Genomic DNA, 20870 nt, shown 5'->3' on the forward strand with positions numbered 1-20870 from the left:
CATTTGAAAAGTATTAAAACTGAACTTTATTTATTTTACAACGATTGATAAACAAGTTCTACAACTTATATTAATATCTCTCGTTGGCACGGATGTTAGCGCGAGGGGGTCATTGGAGTGGGAAGATGCCGAAGTACCCGGAGAGAACCCACGTGTCCAAGTGGGCGACCGCCTTACCCTATCACATACAACCACTGTCGATCACGGGGATCGAACTCTGGTCGCAGCGGTGAAAAGCGAGTGCATTGTCCACTACGCTACTTGCTCACCTGAAAAGTATTAGACAATGTTTTGTTGAATATGAAATGTTTAATATACATGTATGTGTCTTCAACATGATATGGAAACTGTTGTATTGTATACTCAAATGATTTTAAAGTAAACACAGTTTTTTAGGATATAAAAATAATTCTAAAAAAAGTTTACTAAATGATAACAAACAATGTTTGCAGAATGTTTCTTTTAAACATATTGTGAACATCTCTTAAAAAATATTTTAGAAAATGTTAGTATGACGTTATAAAACCCCACAGATTTACGCTGTAATAACGTTTTTGGCAACATTTCAATAAGTTTACGTTTTTAAAACGTTATAAAAACGCTTTGTTATATCCGGGCAGGTGGTTAGACAGTTTGTAGATCCTAATGACACTCTACCCACAAAGTGGGGAATGGGAGCTTCACTTCATGTTGCACCGCTGTTTTTATGGAAGATATGGATACTGTCGATTAAAGATAATCCTAAAATATTATTAGTAATATGCTCTTATTGTGTCCAACATGTAAATATTATAGCATTGAATCATGATTTTTTGAAGTATACACTCTCATAACTGCAGCGGTGTGTGCATGCAAATTGAGTAACGCGCGTTAGCGCGTTATGAAAATTTGTATGCACACACCGCTGCAGTTATGAGAGTGTATAATTCAAAAAATCATGATTTAATGCTTATATTTACATTTTTTAACTTCTTGCCTCGTCTGCAAATGTGATTCATACCTTAAAATTCCTATCTTATCCTAAGGGTAAGTTAATATTAATGGAAGAGCCACAGTAACAGCCACCAGCGTGAACTTTGATTTTCGCTTGTGACGTTGCAGTTTACAGCGGTCAACGTTTGTGACGTCATAATAAAATTCGTCAATTTGACCTTTGACTACTTGTTGCATTTAGAGGCATTTGAAGATCACAGAATTTAATGGAAAAACACAGTAGAATGTAAATATACATCTATAAAAAAAATGGGGGAAAAAAAGAGGTGGCATTTTTTTAGATGTCTTTTAAGCTTAAGTCCACTTGTCAGATTTCAAGCTACATGTACGATAAACTAGTTGTTAAGTTATCTATGCCTTTTAAATCTACATTTATTCTGAACATCTTTTTTGACTCGGGTCGCTTTAGACCAACATGTGGAAGGCCATGCTTCATTGGTTGACAGAACAGATCCGAGAGAACAGTATAAACAATGCTGTGAAACTATGTTTAGCTCCTTTTTGTGAATTTGGCGTGCCATAGATATCACTGATAAAGATACATTCCGTCAGGTATTGTGAATGTCTAAATCCCGTGATATACAAATGCCCTTTTGCAGTGAGTCTCTACGTATGTGCACACTGTTTGTCTTTTGATGTGTCATCGTGCAAGGCTTGATATGAAATGCATAAAGAAATCGCATGAAATCGGGTAACGAGAAAAAAAAAATAATGGTCTAACGCAATATTGTTTGTCTGGAAATCGTCAGTGCTTGTGGACTGGACCGTGCACTACCCCCTCCCTCACCCCCCCCCCCCCCACACACACACACTTTTCTCTCAAATAACGCGGTTTATGTATTTTTCTGCAATGTCGCTACTTTCCTATCCTGCATGAATCACCAACGATTGAATTTCAAAGCATTTTTTTATTGTTTAATTGATATTACTTTTAAATGAAACAGATATTTAAAAGATCAAAATAGACTACACATCTTATGTAATATTACTTAATAAGCATAATGTTTGCTGAATGCAGTACCTACATGTATACTCAATATACAGAATAACTTATCAACTGACATTGAAATATTACGTAAACAATCAAAGCACAGCCATAAAAATATATATCATTTACTTAATAATGCACCTTGTGAATTAATAAGTACTAAGCACAACTTGAATATAACGAACTCGTCTAGGGGTCCCATGGCCCGGGGGGTCATCTCTACAACACAGAGACAGCTATCTTTTTTTTAATTCAGATTTTATGCACATTGCAGTAAACAAAATGATTTCCACATTACTTGCTTTTCGCAAAACATATAAATTGCTAATCAGACATCACACATTACCTGTAACCATGTATGCATTATTAAAATTTTCCTCCTTCTCATACTGAACCTGAAATAAACGTTGCTATGCTTCAAAAGTATGCAGAATTAAAATGAAGCGGTTTTATATTATGCACAATGAATATGACTTATTACGTTATTACGTTACGATACATTTCCTAAGAATGATCGAAAGGAATGTAGATCGTGACGTCAAAGTTAACTATGACGTCATATCGTATGAAGTTTCTACATATCGCTGTGAAATATGCATTAATATGTTTTACGGTGCTACCGTTCTGGCGAGCGCAGCAAGAATTACACATAACTTGCATCATTGTCAACTTACAGTTTTATTTAGGTATCAACGAACGTCAAAGAATTTTTGAGAGAATATTGCTCTACAATAAGTATGCCAAAGGTACTAATTACATACAGCGTAACCCCCTACCCAGAGAGAGAGAGAGAGAGAGAGAGAGAGAGAGAGAGAGAGAGAGAGAGAGAGAGAGAGAGAGAGAGAGAGAGGGGGGGACCGGTACCTGTTTGTAGGTGTGTAATTTCCCACTTTTAAATTTAATGGTCTGACTATATGCAATATCTACATTCCTGCCTACTGTACAAGCATGCACAATTAGCTTAAAAATGGATCGATATGACAGTAAAGTATAACTCTTGCTAGTATATATACATAAAATCTCTATATCAAAAAAATAAAAACAAATCATATGTCAATGAGGCAGGTATCGCAGTCTATACTGAAATAGGCAGTACACTCATTACAGATGTTTGATCCACCTCTAAATTTATCGCGGGAAATATAGCGCGAGTGCACTGTGACGTCATCCATGACTTTGTTCGTCTTTGTTTACGTTTCTCGACTCAATACGGAGGTATGGAAGCTTGTAACAATTTTTTTGAGTCTCGCCAAAGCATATGCAGTACTCAAAACGTGTATTCAAACTTTAAGTCACCGTAAATCACGAGTTAAAAGTCGGCCATTTTTGGCATAGCACCACGGGTGAAAACATTAGAGAGCATTATGGGACGTAGACAAAAAATTTTGTTTGATGAACTGTAGGTTTAGCTCGTTCTTTTTCCCGCGCACACTGGTTCTTAGAGCTCGCTGCGCTCGCTATTAAAATTTTCCTCCTTCTCATACTGAACCTAAAATGAACGTTGCTTTGCTTCAAAAGTTTGCAGAGTAAGGATAACTAACTTAAGTTTAAACATAAAGAATGAAATACATGAAATTTCAATAAGTTACATGTTAGAGTAAACCTTTATAATGAAATATTTACATCTTTTATAGCGAGCTCTACCGGCAAGGCGTGTGTGAATAGAAAATTCGGACTATAAAGAATAGTTGCACATTCATTCAACGGATTTTTTTTGCGTCAGTAAATCGGACCTGTAATGCCTTGTTTTAATCGTCCCAGTAATTCCCTGTAAATATGGTTTCCCATTTCACACTCTCACGAGAACAATATAAAAGACTTTGTTTTGCCTCGGACTAGAATGTCGTGACGTCATTGGATGAAACGCGTCACGTGGCTGCCTTACAAATTTCTTTAAAAGGCAAGCGTTAAAATTTATAGGGCAACATGGCGGACGTAACGTTATTTGAACTGATTTTCTACACAAACGTTTGTTTACATATCAAACTTTAGGTACTCGACAAAACAAAACACTTAATATGTTTTACGGTGCGACCGTTGGGGCGAGCACAGCATGTGATCAAACAATGAATTATAATAAATTTAATAAAATAAAATTAACAACGTGAAATTTGAATGCCAAAAAATAAAACATACCTATTTTTCAGTAAATTTTCATTATTCATAGTTTATAAGATTTGTTATAATTTATTTATTTATATGTAGAACAATAGTTTAATCTCAGATACAATGTTGTTAAATAATAAAGGATTTTAATATATAAATATTCATTGCACTGCATCTCCTCTTTTAAAGTGATTGTGATTATGATTGATTGATTGATTTCCCCCCTTTTTTTTTGCAGTAGACATTTTTTCTTAAACTTACATATAAAACTTGACTCATCATAGGGCTCCCCCCATGCTAAATTTTTTTTCATTTTGTCAATTTATACATAGAAAATCGACTTACCATGGATTTGCCCCTCCACTTAAAAAAATAATTAATGTTTAATTTTATTTTTAATTTACGCTTAAAAAATATTTGCTTATCATGTTAAAAGAACATAGTGTTGTCCCCCCCCCCCCCCACCCCCCCCCGCATGTAATAAATGGAAGTGAAAATAAAGAAACCATTGAACTGCTAAAGAGCTGAAGGATTAGAATTTTCATGATTTATTTTTCTTTTTGCTTGCAAAGATTTTTTGGATGAGGCTGCCATCCACCCACCCACCCCCTTTAGAAAAAGGCGCTGCTACGTATAACGTTACGTTTCAGGAAATTACCGTAATTATAGTGAATAAAATATTTGTGAGCATTCATCCAAATTAGTGCAATTTACAACTGTTTCCTGTATCTGAAGAAATGTCCTTATTCGTCAGCTGTTCTTTATCTTAGCCTTTGCAAGATTTTGAGAGGATTTTGGTCATTTCAGCAGATTTACAATAACTTCATTTAGAGTAATTTCCCCTTATCAGTGCTTATTGTGACGTCAAAGCTGACGTTGGTTAAGTGTCGTCTTACTCTTAAAACTCCCCTGAGAAATAAAAGTATGCGAAGTATACTGTTTTATTTACTTAAAAAGCATGATGTTCTTAAAATTACACATCTTATAAGCTTTTCAAAGGTTTTACTTTGATTCTCGGGAGAACGTGATGTTGGAACGTGAGGTTGGAAACCATTGGTACTATGAATTGTGGGTCAAAATTTACTGACTCCGAAAAAATATATCGGATCAATGTGTAAACGTTTGTGACGTCACACGATTATTTTTGATTGAAAGTGTACTGAGGTGAACTTTAGAGGTAACATTGACTGTATGTCGCTTACATCGTTATTGTTTTTACTGTCTAAATTTGTCTTGCTGATTCTCGTGAGAGTGTGAAGTGATAAAAATTGCCATGATTACAGGGAACTACTGGGACGATTAAAACGATGCATTACTGGTCCGATTTACTGACGCCAAAAAAATCCGTTGAATGAATGTGCAACTAGTCCGAATTTTCTATTCACACACGCCTTGCCGGTAGAGCTCGCTTCGCGCCGGCGCTGCGCGCCGGCGAGCTGCGCTCGCTATTAGGTTTGTTACTGACTGTTTAAAGAAATTTGTGGGGTCGGTAAAGTCCATAGAAGGCGAGGCGAAGCCACTGTTTAAAGAAATTTGTGGGTCGGTAAAGTCCATAGAAGGCGAGGCGAAGCCTCGCCCTTCTATGGACTTTACCGACCCCACAAATTTCTTTAAACAGTCAGTAACAAACGCTAATAAGTAATAGTACATCATGCATTGCAAATAAAATAATTCCATTACATAAGACAAACAGAGTGTTGTTCCTTCGAGTGACGTCACAATTGATTTCTTGCACATTGATCCCACAGAATTTTTCGGCGTCAGTAAATTTCGACCCACAATGCAATTTATCAATGTCGGACGTCTCACTAGACTTGATTCCTTCTCGCGAATCAAATTAAAACTTTTGAGAAACAGATAAATTGTGTAATTTCAATAATATCATGCTTTTTAGGTAAAAAAAAAACCCCCAGTATATTTCACTTAGTTTTTTTTCCAGGGATTTCAAAGAGACAGACGACACTTGACCGACCAATCTCTCACCAGACGGCGCGTTCCCGCAAGCCTCACTGTGTTGACAATCGGCAATCCTCGGCTGATTCCGCTACGCTCCATACAAACGTTAATGTCGAGTGCGCGAGACATCCGAGTAGTTCCGAGTGCTGTGTTGAAGCACAGCGTAATACGCCCTGTGGTGAGAGAATGTTGACCGACGTGAACTTTGACGTCACAATAAGGGGAAATTACTCTAAGTAGTTATGTATATCTGCTGAAATATAAATACCAAAATCTTCTCAAAATCTTGCAAAGCTAACGAATGGGGACATCTTTTTTTTTTAATAGGAAACAGTTGTAAGTTGCTCTCATTTGGATAAATGCTCACAATTATTTTATTCACTATATATTTACAGTAATTAATTTCAGGAACTGTTTTAAAAGGGGGCGCGCAGCATGATTCAAAAATCATTTACAAGCAAAATGAAAAAGAAATTCTCAAAATCAGGGAAATTCTAATCCGGGTGAGAAATTGGTGAGTATGTAGTATGCATTTAGCTCTTTAACTGCATGCTCAATGGTATCTTTATTTTCACATTTATTACATCCTCCCGGGGGGGGGGGGGGGGGGGGGGGGGGGGGGGGGGGGGGGGGGGGGGGGGGGGGGGGGGGGGGGGGGGGGGGGGTCAAAAACCGTTTTTCTTATATGAATCAGCAAATTTTTTTATACGTAAATTAAATTGTTTTTTTTATACAGGGGGGGGGGGGGGGGGGGGGGCTCCTATGATAAGTCAATTTTTTTATATGTAAGTTTAAGAAAAATGTCTGCTGCAAGGAAAGAGGAAATATACTGCAATAAACATTCTGTTAAAATCTTTATTATTCAACAACATTGTATCTGAGATAAATTCTATTTAATAAATAAACAATCTTATAAATTATGAATAATGAAAATTTACTTGAAAAAATAGGCATGTTTATATTTATTTTGCATTCAAATTCATTTACGTTACTTTGATACTTTTATTTTCATTGATTTATCATAATTCATTATTTGATCACATGCTGCGCTCGCCCCAACGATCGCACCGTAAAACATATTATTTATTTTTTCCAAAAAATTATAGTTAATTCATAGTTCTATAGAAACAGCCAGACTGAAATCTACACGCTCCATTTATCGATTGGTCGAAATCTACAACGGCTGAAACTGACAAGAAAATGACAGGACTGAAATTGACACCCCTGTTTATCGATTGGTTGAAACCTAAGGCAAAAATAATCCTGATGATGTCGGAGACAATTCATGTAATTTCAATTATACATGTTGGAGTAAGCCCTGTCTTCACATACAGAGACTTAGCGGTAAGACAGACGGGAAAAATGATGAAAACTTTGACAATCTGAATACATGCGGAGATTTTGCAGTGAACTATCACCATGCAAAATTCACTGTTCAATTATAACTTTATTTTGGACATTACTTTTAAAATTGAACATCTGTTTTGTAATGTTTTATCATGGTTTATTTCTTACAAAGTTACTTATTTATTTAGTGATTGACACTTTTCGGACTCTATCTGATTTCAAAGAGACAGAGTGCCATGTCTCAAGGACTGTTAATCTCTTAAAACAACATTGTGTAATTATCATGCAGTTTTTCATTTCTTGGACCTCAGATACTCGTTGAGTTTATTTAATTATTTTATATCTGTGAACCTTCCACTTAGCTTACTTATGTCATCACCTGTCAATTTATACTCATTGTTCAGATTCTTATAAATAGTTGTGTACAATTGTCAATCGGCAGTCTGGAATACGGCGGCCAGCCCCGGCCACGTCCGACTCTCTCAGAGTCTTGAGTCCGGAGGCCACTACTGGCCATATCGGAATTGTTTGTAACATGTCTGTCTGTTAAATTGTTATAATGTTGCCATCGTTGAGTCTCGTCCAATACATGTGGAATTCTGCATCAATTGCCTGTTTAATTCTCTGGAACTGTATACTGGTGGACCTTCGGGAATACGGCAAACCTACCCTTTGTTTTTACCCTACGGCCTACAACGCGCCACAACCTGATACCTTATACCCTTTACGCCAACATTCCCTCACCCGGTTCGTACTGCACACGACCGATGCAGATCCAGAAGATTTCCCTAGCACCATAAAATCTACGCGGTCACAGAACTTTCATAAAACTCCGATCTAAAGTGAAACTTGATATCAAAATTCACAGTCATTGTGTGATATCAGCAAAATTAACAAGATTGTTTATGCCATTCCCCCAAAAAAAAAAAAAAAAAAAAAAAAAAAAACCCACCCTAAAAACAAACACACAGACTTAGCGGTGCATTATTTAAACTCTACAACAACAAAATCATATAATTATAATTAATTGTTTAAAATGAAAGTTGTCTAAACTCTTGGCTTAACACTTCATAGGAGTTTTCAACTTGATTCACCAAACTGAAGAATGAGTTGACTAAAACGAACGCACCGGAATTAAGTTGAAGTTGAAAGTAGAACTATCTCTAATCGTCGCATGGGAACTCATTTGATTGAAATCGCTATAATTAACGACGACATGATTATAATGGATATTTGTACGACGGTATGTACTAATGATGATGTGTACTTTCCCGTAATATATTCCCTTTTCAGTATCGTTTTGATGGATAACGGTTATATTGCATAGAGCGCCATTTCTCGGTATATTGGGCGCGCTTGATTAAGCTTAACTTGGTGTACACCTACATTTTTTGTATTGTATATCAAGTCCACTTCAGTGGTGTAGTGTACATGGTGTAGGGAAGTTAAGAATGAATACGATGGAAAAGGGTGCAGTTTTAACAAGGAATCTGCTATTCTGCTATAATTTAATAAGTTTTTTTGTGATATAAATGCAATAAAATAAACACACATTTTAAATTTAATGGCTTTCATACAAACGACAACTTTTATGCGACTTCTAATCCGTTACATTACTTAAAATCATTTTCCAAGTTTCCATCATTAAACATTCGTCCGCCATATTGGTTTCAGTGCTACACCCAACAACAAATGCCCCTGACTCGGTGTAAAAAAGTATACACCTAAATGCTACACCTTTGCACTTGATTTACAAAAGTGTACAGGGTGTACACCTTTTGGTAAAATCAAGCGCGCCCATTATGTATACAGTACAGATTATCATTAAAACAAATAATTCATTACCGTTATCATGGTTATATTGACAAATGTTCTACGGAACCAGTTTAACGATATGGGATGACATGAGAAAGGCCTGGTCATAGTAAGATTATTCTTTCTACTGGTGTGCGACCAGTTCTCGCCGAGTACCATTTCTCGCCAGTACATTGTGACATCATTTTTTGTCTATAATTTTATGTGTTGATAAAATGACGTCACAATGTACTGGCGAGAAATGGTACTCGACGGAAACAGGTAGCACGCCAGTATAGTCTGTCCCAAGTTATTGCTTCCATCAATTTTTGATGATTTTTAATAAAAATACACATACCTGTGAAAGAAATACAATAGAAATCGATGAAAGGGAGTATATCCAAGATATCTTTGTTGGACAATTATCCCTTTTCACTCATAAAATTTCACAGGAACAAAAACAATTTTCTTACGGAGATTCATAATAAGAAATGTTTACATCTTTTCTCCATTCGGAAATACTCGGGATACCTCGCACAATTTTATAACGTTATCATCCGGGCTTATCAATGGCTGATGCAATGCAAAATCTCCGTAGACTTTCAATTTTGGGATGTGTATTGAAACCTGAAGCGGTAGAGGGGGCGTTTCAAAACAGGTAATCTGGACATTTTTCATTTTAGATGATGAACGTAGTTTGAGCACAAAGGTATTTACTATTATTGAAATATCAAGCAAAAAGTGGTGGAAGCAAAAACCTGGGACAGAGTATAACAGATTATGGACATTGACTGTATTGTATACACCAGTAATACTATAATTTTTCTCATATAATGCCTGGGTGCTACCTTTAAATTCACACTTTTAACTCACAGAAAGAATACCGGTACACAACAAATTGGAATGGTAGCCTGGAAGATGACTTTGACAAAACCATAATGTCCTGAAGGTTATGACATCACTGTGACATTATTTAGATGTCCAGTGACATCACCTACAAGATCGGGTCATCTGGACTGGCAGAGGATCCTTTCTTCATGGTCAGGTATTTCTTCATACAATGAACATGCAAGTATTCATCTGTTTTGGAGGGGTTTTTTTTTGGGGGGGAGGGGGTATATGAGTTAATTCCGTCAATGCTGAAGTTGCATGCTTTTTACATGTAATACTCTGGGATTATCATTTTTCGTGGGGTACCAATGTAAGTAGCTTTCGTGGGTTACCCTTGCCCATGAATTCACATCCTCATGAACTTAAATACATTCATATGGTTTTTAATAATTAAAATTGTCCCGATAATTATGCTACCAACAAAATTACGTTCCCTTGAACCAGAAAAGTTTTGGCTACTAATAAACATTGACCCCCCCCCCCCCCACCCCCCCAGGATAAAAAATGATTCCACAGTAGGATGCTTCAGGATGTGTACCAGTACAAAACTAACAAAAGAAATGGTCGTACTTTTAATAACAGGTCGCTGCTGGGCAGGAAATGATGGATTACAGATTCTTTGACTGGGTCATCGTCCGATAACCGGATCTGGTCACCAAGGTAACATTCTCAACATTGGACTAATGGTTGAGTCAGACGTGGTTCTTTCTTGTTGATGTGAATTCTACACTACTTTTCCTGTTTGTTGCTGTGTAGGAAGCGTTGTTTGAGTACTTTTAAAATGAGGCTGAGAGAACTCTCCTGGAGGCCCTGAAAGTGGCCTTCTCACATCCACTGGTAAGTTTTATTTCATACTGATGACCAGCTTTATTTGCGACAACTTTACTTTTCGATTAACCAGGAATAAACAGATCCGCGGCAACTAATTTTCGCGACCAAGCTTTATCTACATCCATGTTTATATTAAACCTTAACTGTAAGGACTTGTTCACAGTGAGAAATATTCATGACAGCAATGCTCTTTGGAATCTTGCGAAAATTTCTCACCAGGGAATAAAAGTTGGGTTACTGTATATGACTAGTACACCATTAGTTAACTACACTTGAGTAGAGGGATTGTTGAAAAAATTTGCATATCTGCAGATTTTATATTTATAAGTATTGTATAGACATGCATTTACATTTCTTTTAAATAAATGTAAGGTACGTACAGCCTGTCATTGATATTGAAGAAGTTTCATTATTTCAGAGACTTTTTTATCTTATTTTTTGTCTAAGAAGACCTAATGAATTGCATACTATATTAAGCTTATTATAAAGTTTTCTATTCAGGTTTACCTCCAGTGATACAAGCATTCCAATTCGTCTGTTTCTGACCAATGAGAGTGGATATTACTTAGACATGAGCATGTATAAAGAGGTCACAGATCAAAACACCGGACAGGTTGGTAACCTTTTACAGAAGGAGCTTCTGTGTTGCACCTGATCATGAATGTTTTTACTTTTTTTTAATCAATAAGTTTTAATGAAATTGTTGTTTGCCAGGGAAACTAGCATTTCTTTGTTTTTGGTTTTCTGGGAAAATATTTCTTATCTTTGTGTACTGGCACTGTTGGTAAATAACTACTACATGTATCAAGGATGTGACTTTTCTTGTGGACAAGATTTTATGAAATGATATGAATCTAATCTCTTTTCTTTTTTGGTAAAAGTCTCACGTCCATGGGTCAATTAAAATGGATACTAGTGTTATTCCTATGGAATCCAATGTAGATAATGGACTGAAATTCTCTATTGGCAAATATTGTGTGTTTATTCTACTCTGAGACATTCTCCATTATGTCTTATACAAAACAGGTGATGTTCCAAGCTTATGGTACAAAGCAGGGAGCCCTTCACGGTCTGCTCAGATTAGCATGCCTTATCCCACCAAGGACCACCTCTAACTGAAGCGCTTCCAGGCTTAGTCAAGTGGAACCACATATGTCTACGATTTCCCAGGAATGTTCACTCAGGTACAGAATGCAAGCAAAACAAAAGTAAAAATATACATTTTAAGCACAGGTGCTTGTGGACTGGACTGTGCACTACCCCCCCCCCCCCCCCCCCTTTTCTATTTGTTTTCAGAATTTTTTTTTTAATTTCTTTTATTAGTTATCGTTAACAACCCCTTATATATGTCTCCAGGTGAAAAATAACAGAAATGTTACGACTCTTTGGCATTTTATATCCACACTCGTTTTCCCTATATATAAAAAGCAACTCCCGTTTGTTTACATTGAGGTACCACCTGGGAAATTAAAACGATTACTATATAAAAAATCGCTATACCTTTGGTGTCATCTATTTTTCTCACTTCCACACATATCCTTCTATCTGAAAACTGATATAAATTTGCACTCTGAACCGTAATCTATTCAATTAATAAACATTTGTCACTCGCGACCACGATATTTTGAAACATTCCAAGTAGTAAGTTACACAGCGACACCAATGCTAAGAACGATAACTTTTCCTGGGTTCCGAATGTTATTGACTCAATGGTAACGCACGAGAGGCCCGAAAAAGTTCGGGAAAAAGTTTTGTCTCAAAATATTACAACTTCAAGGCTATGATCGGGTCATAGAGTGTGAAGATTTAGGTTAAATTATGTTGTTCTGAGACTGTCAATTATTTTCATCTCATTAATATATTAAGAAACTCACAACTGGATTTTGAAATTGAAAGGTAAATGACAATTAAATTGAAAGTCGTCAAAAAATTTCATAGGGAAATTCAAGTAGTGGTTAGATTTGATACTTGGCCTATTAAGTGTGGCTACCATTGTGTAGAAAACAATAAGTTTTGAAAAATTGTCATTAATTTTTTTTTGGAGTCAGAAAGCCTCAGAGAAAGCCAGAAGGGAGGGACTACCTCGAATCTTCGTGTCTGCTAATAGTGGGGCTCGGATCGGGCTGGCTGAGGAAATCAAACACTTGTTTAAAGTTGCCTAGAATGACCCCAGCGACATAGAGAAGGTGAGGGCATCAGTGGCTCAAGATAAGCTTGGTTTAATGTTATCTTAAATTTAGTATGTACATGTATTTGATTATTTTCAAAATTTAGAGCCTTAACTTTCTTTGATATACATGTACATGTCAGTGTATTTAACTTTATGTTTAGTTATAAAAATGCATTGTTTAAACACAATGTCCTTTAAAACATTTGAAATGCTTCATTAATTTAATTTTGCATTATGGATGTGTTGTGCTTATTTATTATGATATTGCAGGGTTTCAAATATCTTTACCTTACCCCAGTAGACTTTAAGAAAGTTAGTGCCATGAATTCCGTCCACGCGGAATTAATTGAAGTCGAAGGAGAGCCACGATACAAGATCATCGACATAATTGGTAAGTTCTAATAGATGCATTTAGCAGCATTCTACATGAAATATGGACACCAAGACATTTTATGGTTTATTAATAAAATTTGATATGTATATTTTGTATGCATAACTGATTATTATAAACAAATTAAGCAATTGTTTAATGCACCTTTTGTTGTTAATACATGTAGTTCTATAACATACGAGATCTTCTCAATCAATTATTTATTAAAGGTGTATCATTTAAAAGCACTATGGGTAACCATTCATGTATGGCACAGTGATATTCCTTGTTGTTAGGTCGGGAGGAAGGTCTTGGGGTGGAAAATCTGAGAGAGTCCGGAATGATTGCCGGCGAATCGTCTATAGCTTACAACGAGATTGTCACCATCAACCTGGTCAGTAAGATAATTACTTCCTGGGTCAAAGTTCTTGCATGCTTGATCAAGAAGTAGGATGACCCTATATCCCATAAAATTCACTGAATGAACTTGAAAGTAAATGATCTGTATGCTTGGTTTTTAGCTCACCGAGACGAAGTCAAGGAGAGCTTATGCTATACCCTCGGCGTCGGCGGTGGCGTCGGCGTCGGCGCCGGCGTCGGCGTCCGGACCTGGTTAAAGTTTTTGTTGCAGGTCCTGTATCTAAGCTATTACTTGTCCTATCTTCACCAAACTTGAATGGATGATGCATCTGGACCTACGTATGGACTTGAAAGACTTGGATGCTGAATCTGGGTCCTAAATTTCAGATGCTGGAGGAGGTTAAGGTTGTTGGACCAGGTTAATGTTTTTGTTGCAGGTGCCCTTTGATAGCAATATCTTAGTTACTGCTGGTCCGTACTTCACCAAACTTGCATGGATGGTGTGCCTTAGGATACTGATGCACCAGACAGGCTTGAGTGCTGAATCTGAGCTATATGTTTCGGATGCTGGAGGAGGTTAAGGTTTTTGGAGCAGGTTAAAGTTTTTGTTGCGGGTGCCCATTGATAGCAATATCTAAGTTACTACTGGTCCTAACTTCACCAAACTTGTATGGATGATGTGTCTTATGATACTGATGCACCTGACAAGCTTGAATGCTGAATCTGAGCAATAGGTTTCGGATGCTGGAAGAGGTTAAGGTTTTTAGAGCTGGTTAAAGTTTTTGTTGCAGGTGCCCTCTAATGATTATATCTTAGATACTACTGGTCCTAACTTCTCCAAATTTGTATGGATGGTGCGTCTTATGATACTGATGCACCTGACAAGCTTGAATGCTGAACCTGAGCAATAGGTTTCGGATGCTGGAGGAGGTTAAGGTTTTAAGAGCTGGTTAAATAAAGTTTTTGAAACAGGTGCCCTCTGATGATGATATCTTAGTTATTACTTGTCCTTACTTCACCAGACTTCCATGGATGGTGTGTCTTATGATACTGATGCACCTGACAGGCTTGAATGCTGAGTCTGGTTTCGGATGCTGGATAAAGTTAAGTTTTTAGGAACAGGTCACATGTTTAATAGATGATAGTACTATTTCAAACTTGCATAGTTGATTTAACTGTAATATGAATGAATCGCAGAGGTAGCTGCAGATGCAGAGCTTGATCTCCATTATCAAGGATGCTAAAAAATAAATCTTAGTTATTACAGGTCCTAACTTCACCAAACTTGAATGGATGGTGTGTCTTATGATACTGATGCACCTGACACGCATGGATGCTGAATCTGAGCCATAGGTTGCAGATGCTGGAGGAAGTTAAGGTTTTAATTGCTAGTGCCCTCTGATGATGATATCTTAGTTATTACTGGTCCAAACTTCACCAAACTTGCATGGATGATGCGTCTTATGATACCAATGCACCTGATGGGCTTGAATGCTGAATCTGAGCCATAGGTTTCGGATGCTGGATGAGGTTTAGTTTTTTGGAACAGGTCACATGTTTTATAGATGATAGTTTGCATAGTTGATTTAACTTTATTATAAATTAAATGCAGAGGTTGCTTCAGATGCAGAGCCTGATCTCCATTATCAAGGATGCTAAAGGAATCTCCTACCTCACTCAAACCAGCTCGATAGATAGATGTGTTTGTTGATAAATGATATAACATGATTCCTATGATATAGTATTGTATGATATGAAACAATATTGTTTGATATGATACAATATGATATCATATGTTATATTATAAAAAGTTATACGATACGATATGATATTGTATCAATTTTTTTGATATTTTATGATATGATATTGTATCATGATATTGTTATGTATAGTATTGTATATTATGATACAATATTGTACAATATTATATTGTATTTTTAATATATTATTTTATCACATGATACAATTACATAAGATTTTGCAAAATATTATATTGTATCCTATGATACAATATTGTATATTCTATAATATGGTATCATACAATATTGTATAATATGATATTGGTTTCAGTAATATAGAATTATATCACATGAAATTGTATTATATGATATTGTAATATTATATATTGTTATATTCAGTAGTATATTCTCACTATATAACTCTATATAGACGAATAGTCAATAATTGTAATATCAGCTCGTCTGAAAAATATTGACCGGTCAATATTTTTTTAGATATTGACCGGCTAGGAATAATATCTAGAGAACATTCCCTCTATTTCAAATAATCGCCTCTGATTTGTTAGTTCGTAAACGGTGACGTAAATAATTCTTCGCGACTCCAAAACAAGATGACGTCATAATAGACAGTCAGTCAAGGCAAGTAAACAACGAACGCGCAATGCGACGGTTTGTTATCATAACGGATATAAGGATTTGCGAATTACTGTGAAGTAAAATCAGGTAGAACACGTGTCTGATAATTCTTACGGTCGGCGGAATATCACAAGTGACTGTTTGATGCTGAGGATATTTTGGAAATGAACTTTGCACAAAATTGAATTCGTGAATTCTTTGTTGAGCTGAGAAAATTACGGCGATCTGTTTTCAATTAATTTCTTAAATTTTGGTTTGTTTCTTCATATAACAAAACAAATGTTGACTGTGTTTTCGGGCAACATTGATTATATTAGCCCCCTTGGGACGAAAATATTGCCCTCCGCTTCGCGTCGGGCAATATTTCGTCCCTCGCGGGCTAATATAATCAATGTTGCCCTTAACCTCAGTCAATATTTGTATAATATTGTATCATACGATATTATATGATATGATATTGGTTTATATGATATATTTTCATATCACATGAAATTGTATTATATGATATTGTAATATATATTATTGTGTCATATGATACAATATGTATAATATAATAATGTATTTTATAATATTTTACTTTATCACATAATATTGTATCATTTGATAAGATACAGTGTTGGAATCAAATTATATTGTATTATATGATATAATATCATATAATGTATCAAATATGTTTCAGTGTCATTCAATACAATATCATACTATATTATACAATATAATATCATGTTTCAGTGTTATGATGTATTATGTAATATGATATTGTAATATATTACTATATTGTATTATATTTTATGATATTGTATTATGTGATCAAATACAATAAGGTATAACACAATACAATGTCATATCATACGTTACAATATCATATCTCATTATTGTTTATTACGGTATTTTATTGTATTATATGATATATATTATAAATATGACATGATGCAATATTTAATTTTATATCATTGTATTGATTAACATATGAACATATGATTATCATAAAAAAAAATTTATCAGATGATATACGATATTTTGTCAAAACAGAATCCATGAATATCCAAGATCATAAAGTATGATTTTCATATAAAATGATAAAGGTGGTCTTATGAAGGTGATGTCTCATAAGGGTGATGCTCCGTCTCGGTGAGCTTAGTAATCTATGATTACCTATGTTTTTAACTGAAGGAAATTTAGTTTATGCGATGTTTATGTAGTCATAAGTATGAAGTGGCACGTTTTATTTGTTTACATATTCTATACAGTTAATTTTTGTTTTGTATGTTACCTGTAGAGCTATAGGTATAGGGGCTTACCTGGTCAGACTTGGGCAGAGGACTATACAAGTAGAAAACTCTCACATCATCCTCACAGGGGCTGGTGCCCTTAATAAGGTAAACTTATAATAGTGATGATGATGATGGTGATGTTGATGATGATGATGGCAATTACAATTATGTAGAGGACATTTTGTGATGATGATTACTGTTTTTCTATTAACATAGATGACCTTATGATGATAATCATCATGACAATTGATAATCATAATAGTAGTGTTAGCAGTGATGATGATGATCATGATGAAGATTTAAAATCATACAATAGGGAAGGCACATTGATTTGCTGCCGTCTGTCTGTCTGTTGGTCCATCAGTTGGTCCACCAACAGTTTCCGCTCATTTTCTTTGCAGAGGATGAACATATTGTAATGAAATTTGGTATACAGATTTATCATGATAATATCTAGATCAAATTTCATATTGGGTACGATCAAGCAATTTTCGACAGAGTAATGCCCCTTTGAAGTAGAAAAATTCCAATTGTTTGCAGTTTCCTTTCATTTTCTTTGCAGATGTTTCAATTATTTGCAGTTTCTATTCATTTTCTTCACAGATGTTTCAAAAGGAGGGGGCATAAGTGTTTTATCAACATCTTTTGTTTGAACAGTAGTTACAATGATATCCTGACACAAAATGCTGTTTTAAAAAACACTTTAGGTATTTGAATTGTATTTCTTGTAATTTCAGGTGCTAGGGAAGGAGGTATACACCAGTAACAACCAACTGGGAGGCATTCAGATTATGTACTCTAATGGGGTCACACATGATGTCACAGCTGATGACTTTGACGGAGTCTACAAGATCATACAGTGGCTGTCTTACTTACATGCCTAAGGTAGGCTAATATGTGCCATCAGACAGTAAGCTAATGAGTATAGCTAAAATCAGGCAACTACGTACTGTAGTTATTAATGCAAAAGGGCAATGTAATTTATACTGTAGTAATGAAGAAGAAGAAATAAATATCTTACATTTTCTTATTCAGTGTAAAGGTTCCCCATTACCAATATTGGAAACAGGAGATCCTACAGACAGAGAGGTGGAATTTGTCCCCACAAAGGCCCCTTATGACCCCAGGTGGATGTTGAACGGCAGGCAGAATCCAGGTATAGTAACCTTTTGGTTTTTGGAGATCAAGTTAAAAGCAATAAAAGAGGTTATTCTTACTTGATGAATTATGGTTTAGAAATATATAGATTTCATGGTGTTGGAATATTATGAACTTGTAACTGTAGATGACAAGAATTGCTGGCAGAAAGGTTTCTTTGACCACAAATCTGTCCACAAAATTCTACAACCTTGGGCACAAACTGTGGTTACAGGCAGAGCAAGGTTTGTCTCCCTTGATAGGAAATTTAATAATTATGTAATTTTATTCCAACAGTAAACCACCTGTTACAATAATTTGTGGTAACATTTTAAGTAGCAAATAAAATGATGACTAGCAAAAATTTTAAATGAATTCTTAAAGCATCATGAAATATGAATAATTTATATGAGAATGGACTCGAGTATTGGAACATGTTGTTTGCTTGGTCAGGTTGGGAGGGATTCCTGTGGGTGTGATCTGTGTAGAGACCAGGACTGTGGAAATGACCATACCAGCTGACCCCGCTAACCTGGACTCAGAGACCAAGGTCAGTCTACTAAACTGTGCTAATACTTCAGTGTACTCATTAAGATACCAGGTTCAGTAGACTGGAACCAAATACAATCATATGCTAAACATTCTACAATACAAAAGAAAACTTTAATTGCTGTGTTACCAGCATTTTTCAGGAATCCATTTACATGAAGTTCCAATGTATTTCAATTTTGGGTGAAAAAATATCGGCAAAAGCTACAATAACTATAGTTGTGTCGTCTGTGTTTAGTCAACAAAAAGAAAATAAAATCTTTGAATGTTTTGTGCAATGAATACAACAGGTGGGCCATGCGTGGTTCCCAGACTCCGCCTACAAGACGGCACAGGCTATTAAGGACTTCAACGGAGAAGAGCTCCCACTGATGATCTTTGCTAAATGGAGAGGTTTCTCTGGAGGAATGAAGGGTACAGAATCTGTTGTTGATTTTGTAGACCAGGCCCTGAGATTATAAAATTTTCTTGAGTACGATCTCGTACTCCAAATCGTACTCCATGCTCCAAATCATACTCGTACTCAAGGTATTGAGGTTATAAAGTTTTTTCATACTCATACCCGTACTCCGGCTGAGTACAAAACGGCGATTTTCTGAGTAAGCTTCGAAACTTTCTCAGTCGTACTCAAGACATTTAATCTAAATAAAATGCAGTGCAAACATATAATATTGTTCATATTGTAACGTTGCGGTGTTATATGCTATGATTTAATCATATATACATGTATATGAATTAAAATGGAAAGTTTTTACCACTTTATTAATGACACATCTACATGTAGATGTAATGGAGGTGAATTTAAGAGTAAGGGGGAACTGCAACCAAGATTATCAATATAACTTTTAGATAGTTTGCTTCATTAATTAATGTACATATACATGTAAATCTACGTACAAAACACTATCGTTGAATAGCTCGATTTTTTAAGAATTCTTTTTTTAGTCAAATACGACCCATACACCCCATCATTTAAAACAAAGAAATCAATGTACATGTATCGTTATTACGGTAATCAATTTCAATCAGATGTACTTGCCGGGTCCCTTTTTTGATTATAGTGAAAATGTAGGTTAGTTCTAAACATTACAAAGGATGGGGGATGCATAAAAGTCAAACACTTTCTATTACTTACTTATTAATCAATTATCATTTATGTTGCATGCCACAAAACTTGGAAAGGGAAATATTTTATAGAATAAGCGGTAAATCAGTGGCGGAGTAAAGGAGGTTGCACCTGGCGCCCCCCACAGCCCTAAAAAAAATTGACCAAATAAAGTTAAATCATACTCCTTCTGGCAAAGAAAATGTACAACTTGCGAATCTTAATTATCTTTTTTTTAACTTGGGGGATTTCTCTACATTAGACTGATTTCAATGGTGCAATATGAAGAAAAGGCGTGTGTTAAATAGTGTAACTAAAAAAAACCCAGAAAAAAAACATTTTGGTTACGCTGTCCTTGTGTTCAAATATGACCAGTCACCCATATACCCACCTTTAAGTAATTGGTTATACTAACTAGTGTTTTAACGACTCTTCCATTGTTATTATAATATAAGCTGATATATATAGTTATCTTTAATTAAAACTTCATCAATTCACATTGTCCCATTGAACTTGATTTTTAAACTGATTAATTTACAGTCATTCGAAAAAAAAAAAAAAAAAAAAAAAGGATATGTTTCTTGGATTTCTACAAGACAGAGGAATTTGATGACTGTAGGTCTT

At 35.5% G+C, this 20870-nt stretch overlaps 1 protein-coding gene across 12 annotated transcripts in view; it reads left to right on the top strand.

The window, feature by feature from the left end:
• LOC117691427 (acetyl-CoA carboxylase-like) overlaps positions 1-20870 on the top strand; it is a 135658-nt gene that overhangs the window by 59271 nt on the left and 55517 nt on the right. For 2 of the 12 annotated variants that reach the window (XM_066071095.1, XM_066071094.1), the window contains exons 4-15: positions 10832-10912; positions 11408-11519; positions 11933-12090; positions 12955-13092; positions 13347-13467; positions 13743-13840; positions 17461-17560; positions 18193-18340; positions 18491-18611; positions 18741-18837; positions 19046-19142; positions 19432-19555. In XM_066071095.1, the coding sequence (XP_065927167.1) occupies positions 18257-18340; positions 18491-18611; positions 18741-18837; positions 19046-19142; positions 19432-19555 (523 nt within the window). In that variant the 5' untranslated portion in view covers positions 10832-10912; positions 11408-11519; positions 11933-12090; ... (3 more) ...; positions 17461-17560; positions 18193-18256. Of the gene's footprint in view, positions 1-8478; positions 8634-9867; positions 9953-10059; positions 10253-10657; positions 10913-11407; positions 11520-11932; positions 12091-12954; positions 13093-13346; positions 13468-13742; positions 13841-17460; positions 17561-18192; positions 18341-18490; positions 18612-18740; positions 18838-19045; positions 19143-19431; positions 19556-20870 lie in introns of those variants that run through there. The other 10 variants (XM_066071087.1, XM_066071086.1, XM_066071092.1 and 7 more) reach the window with 10 other exon arrangements.

This window comes from Magallana gigas, chromosome 9, assembly GCF_963853765.1.
Source record: "Magallana gigas chromosome 9, xbMagGiga1.1, whole genome shotgun sequence".
NCBI lineage: Eukaryota > Metazoa > Mollusca > Bivalvia > Ostreida > Ostreidae > Magallana > Magallana gigas.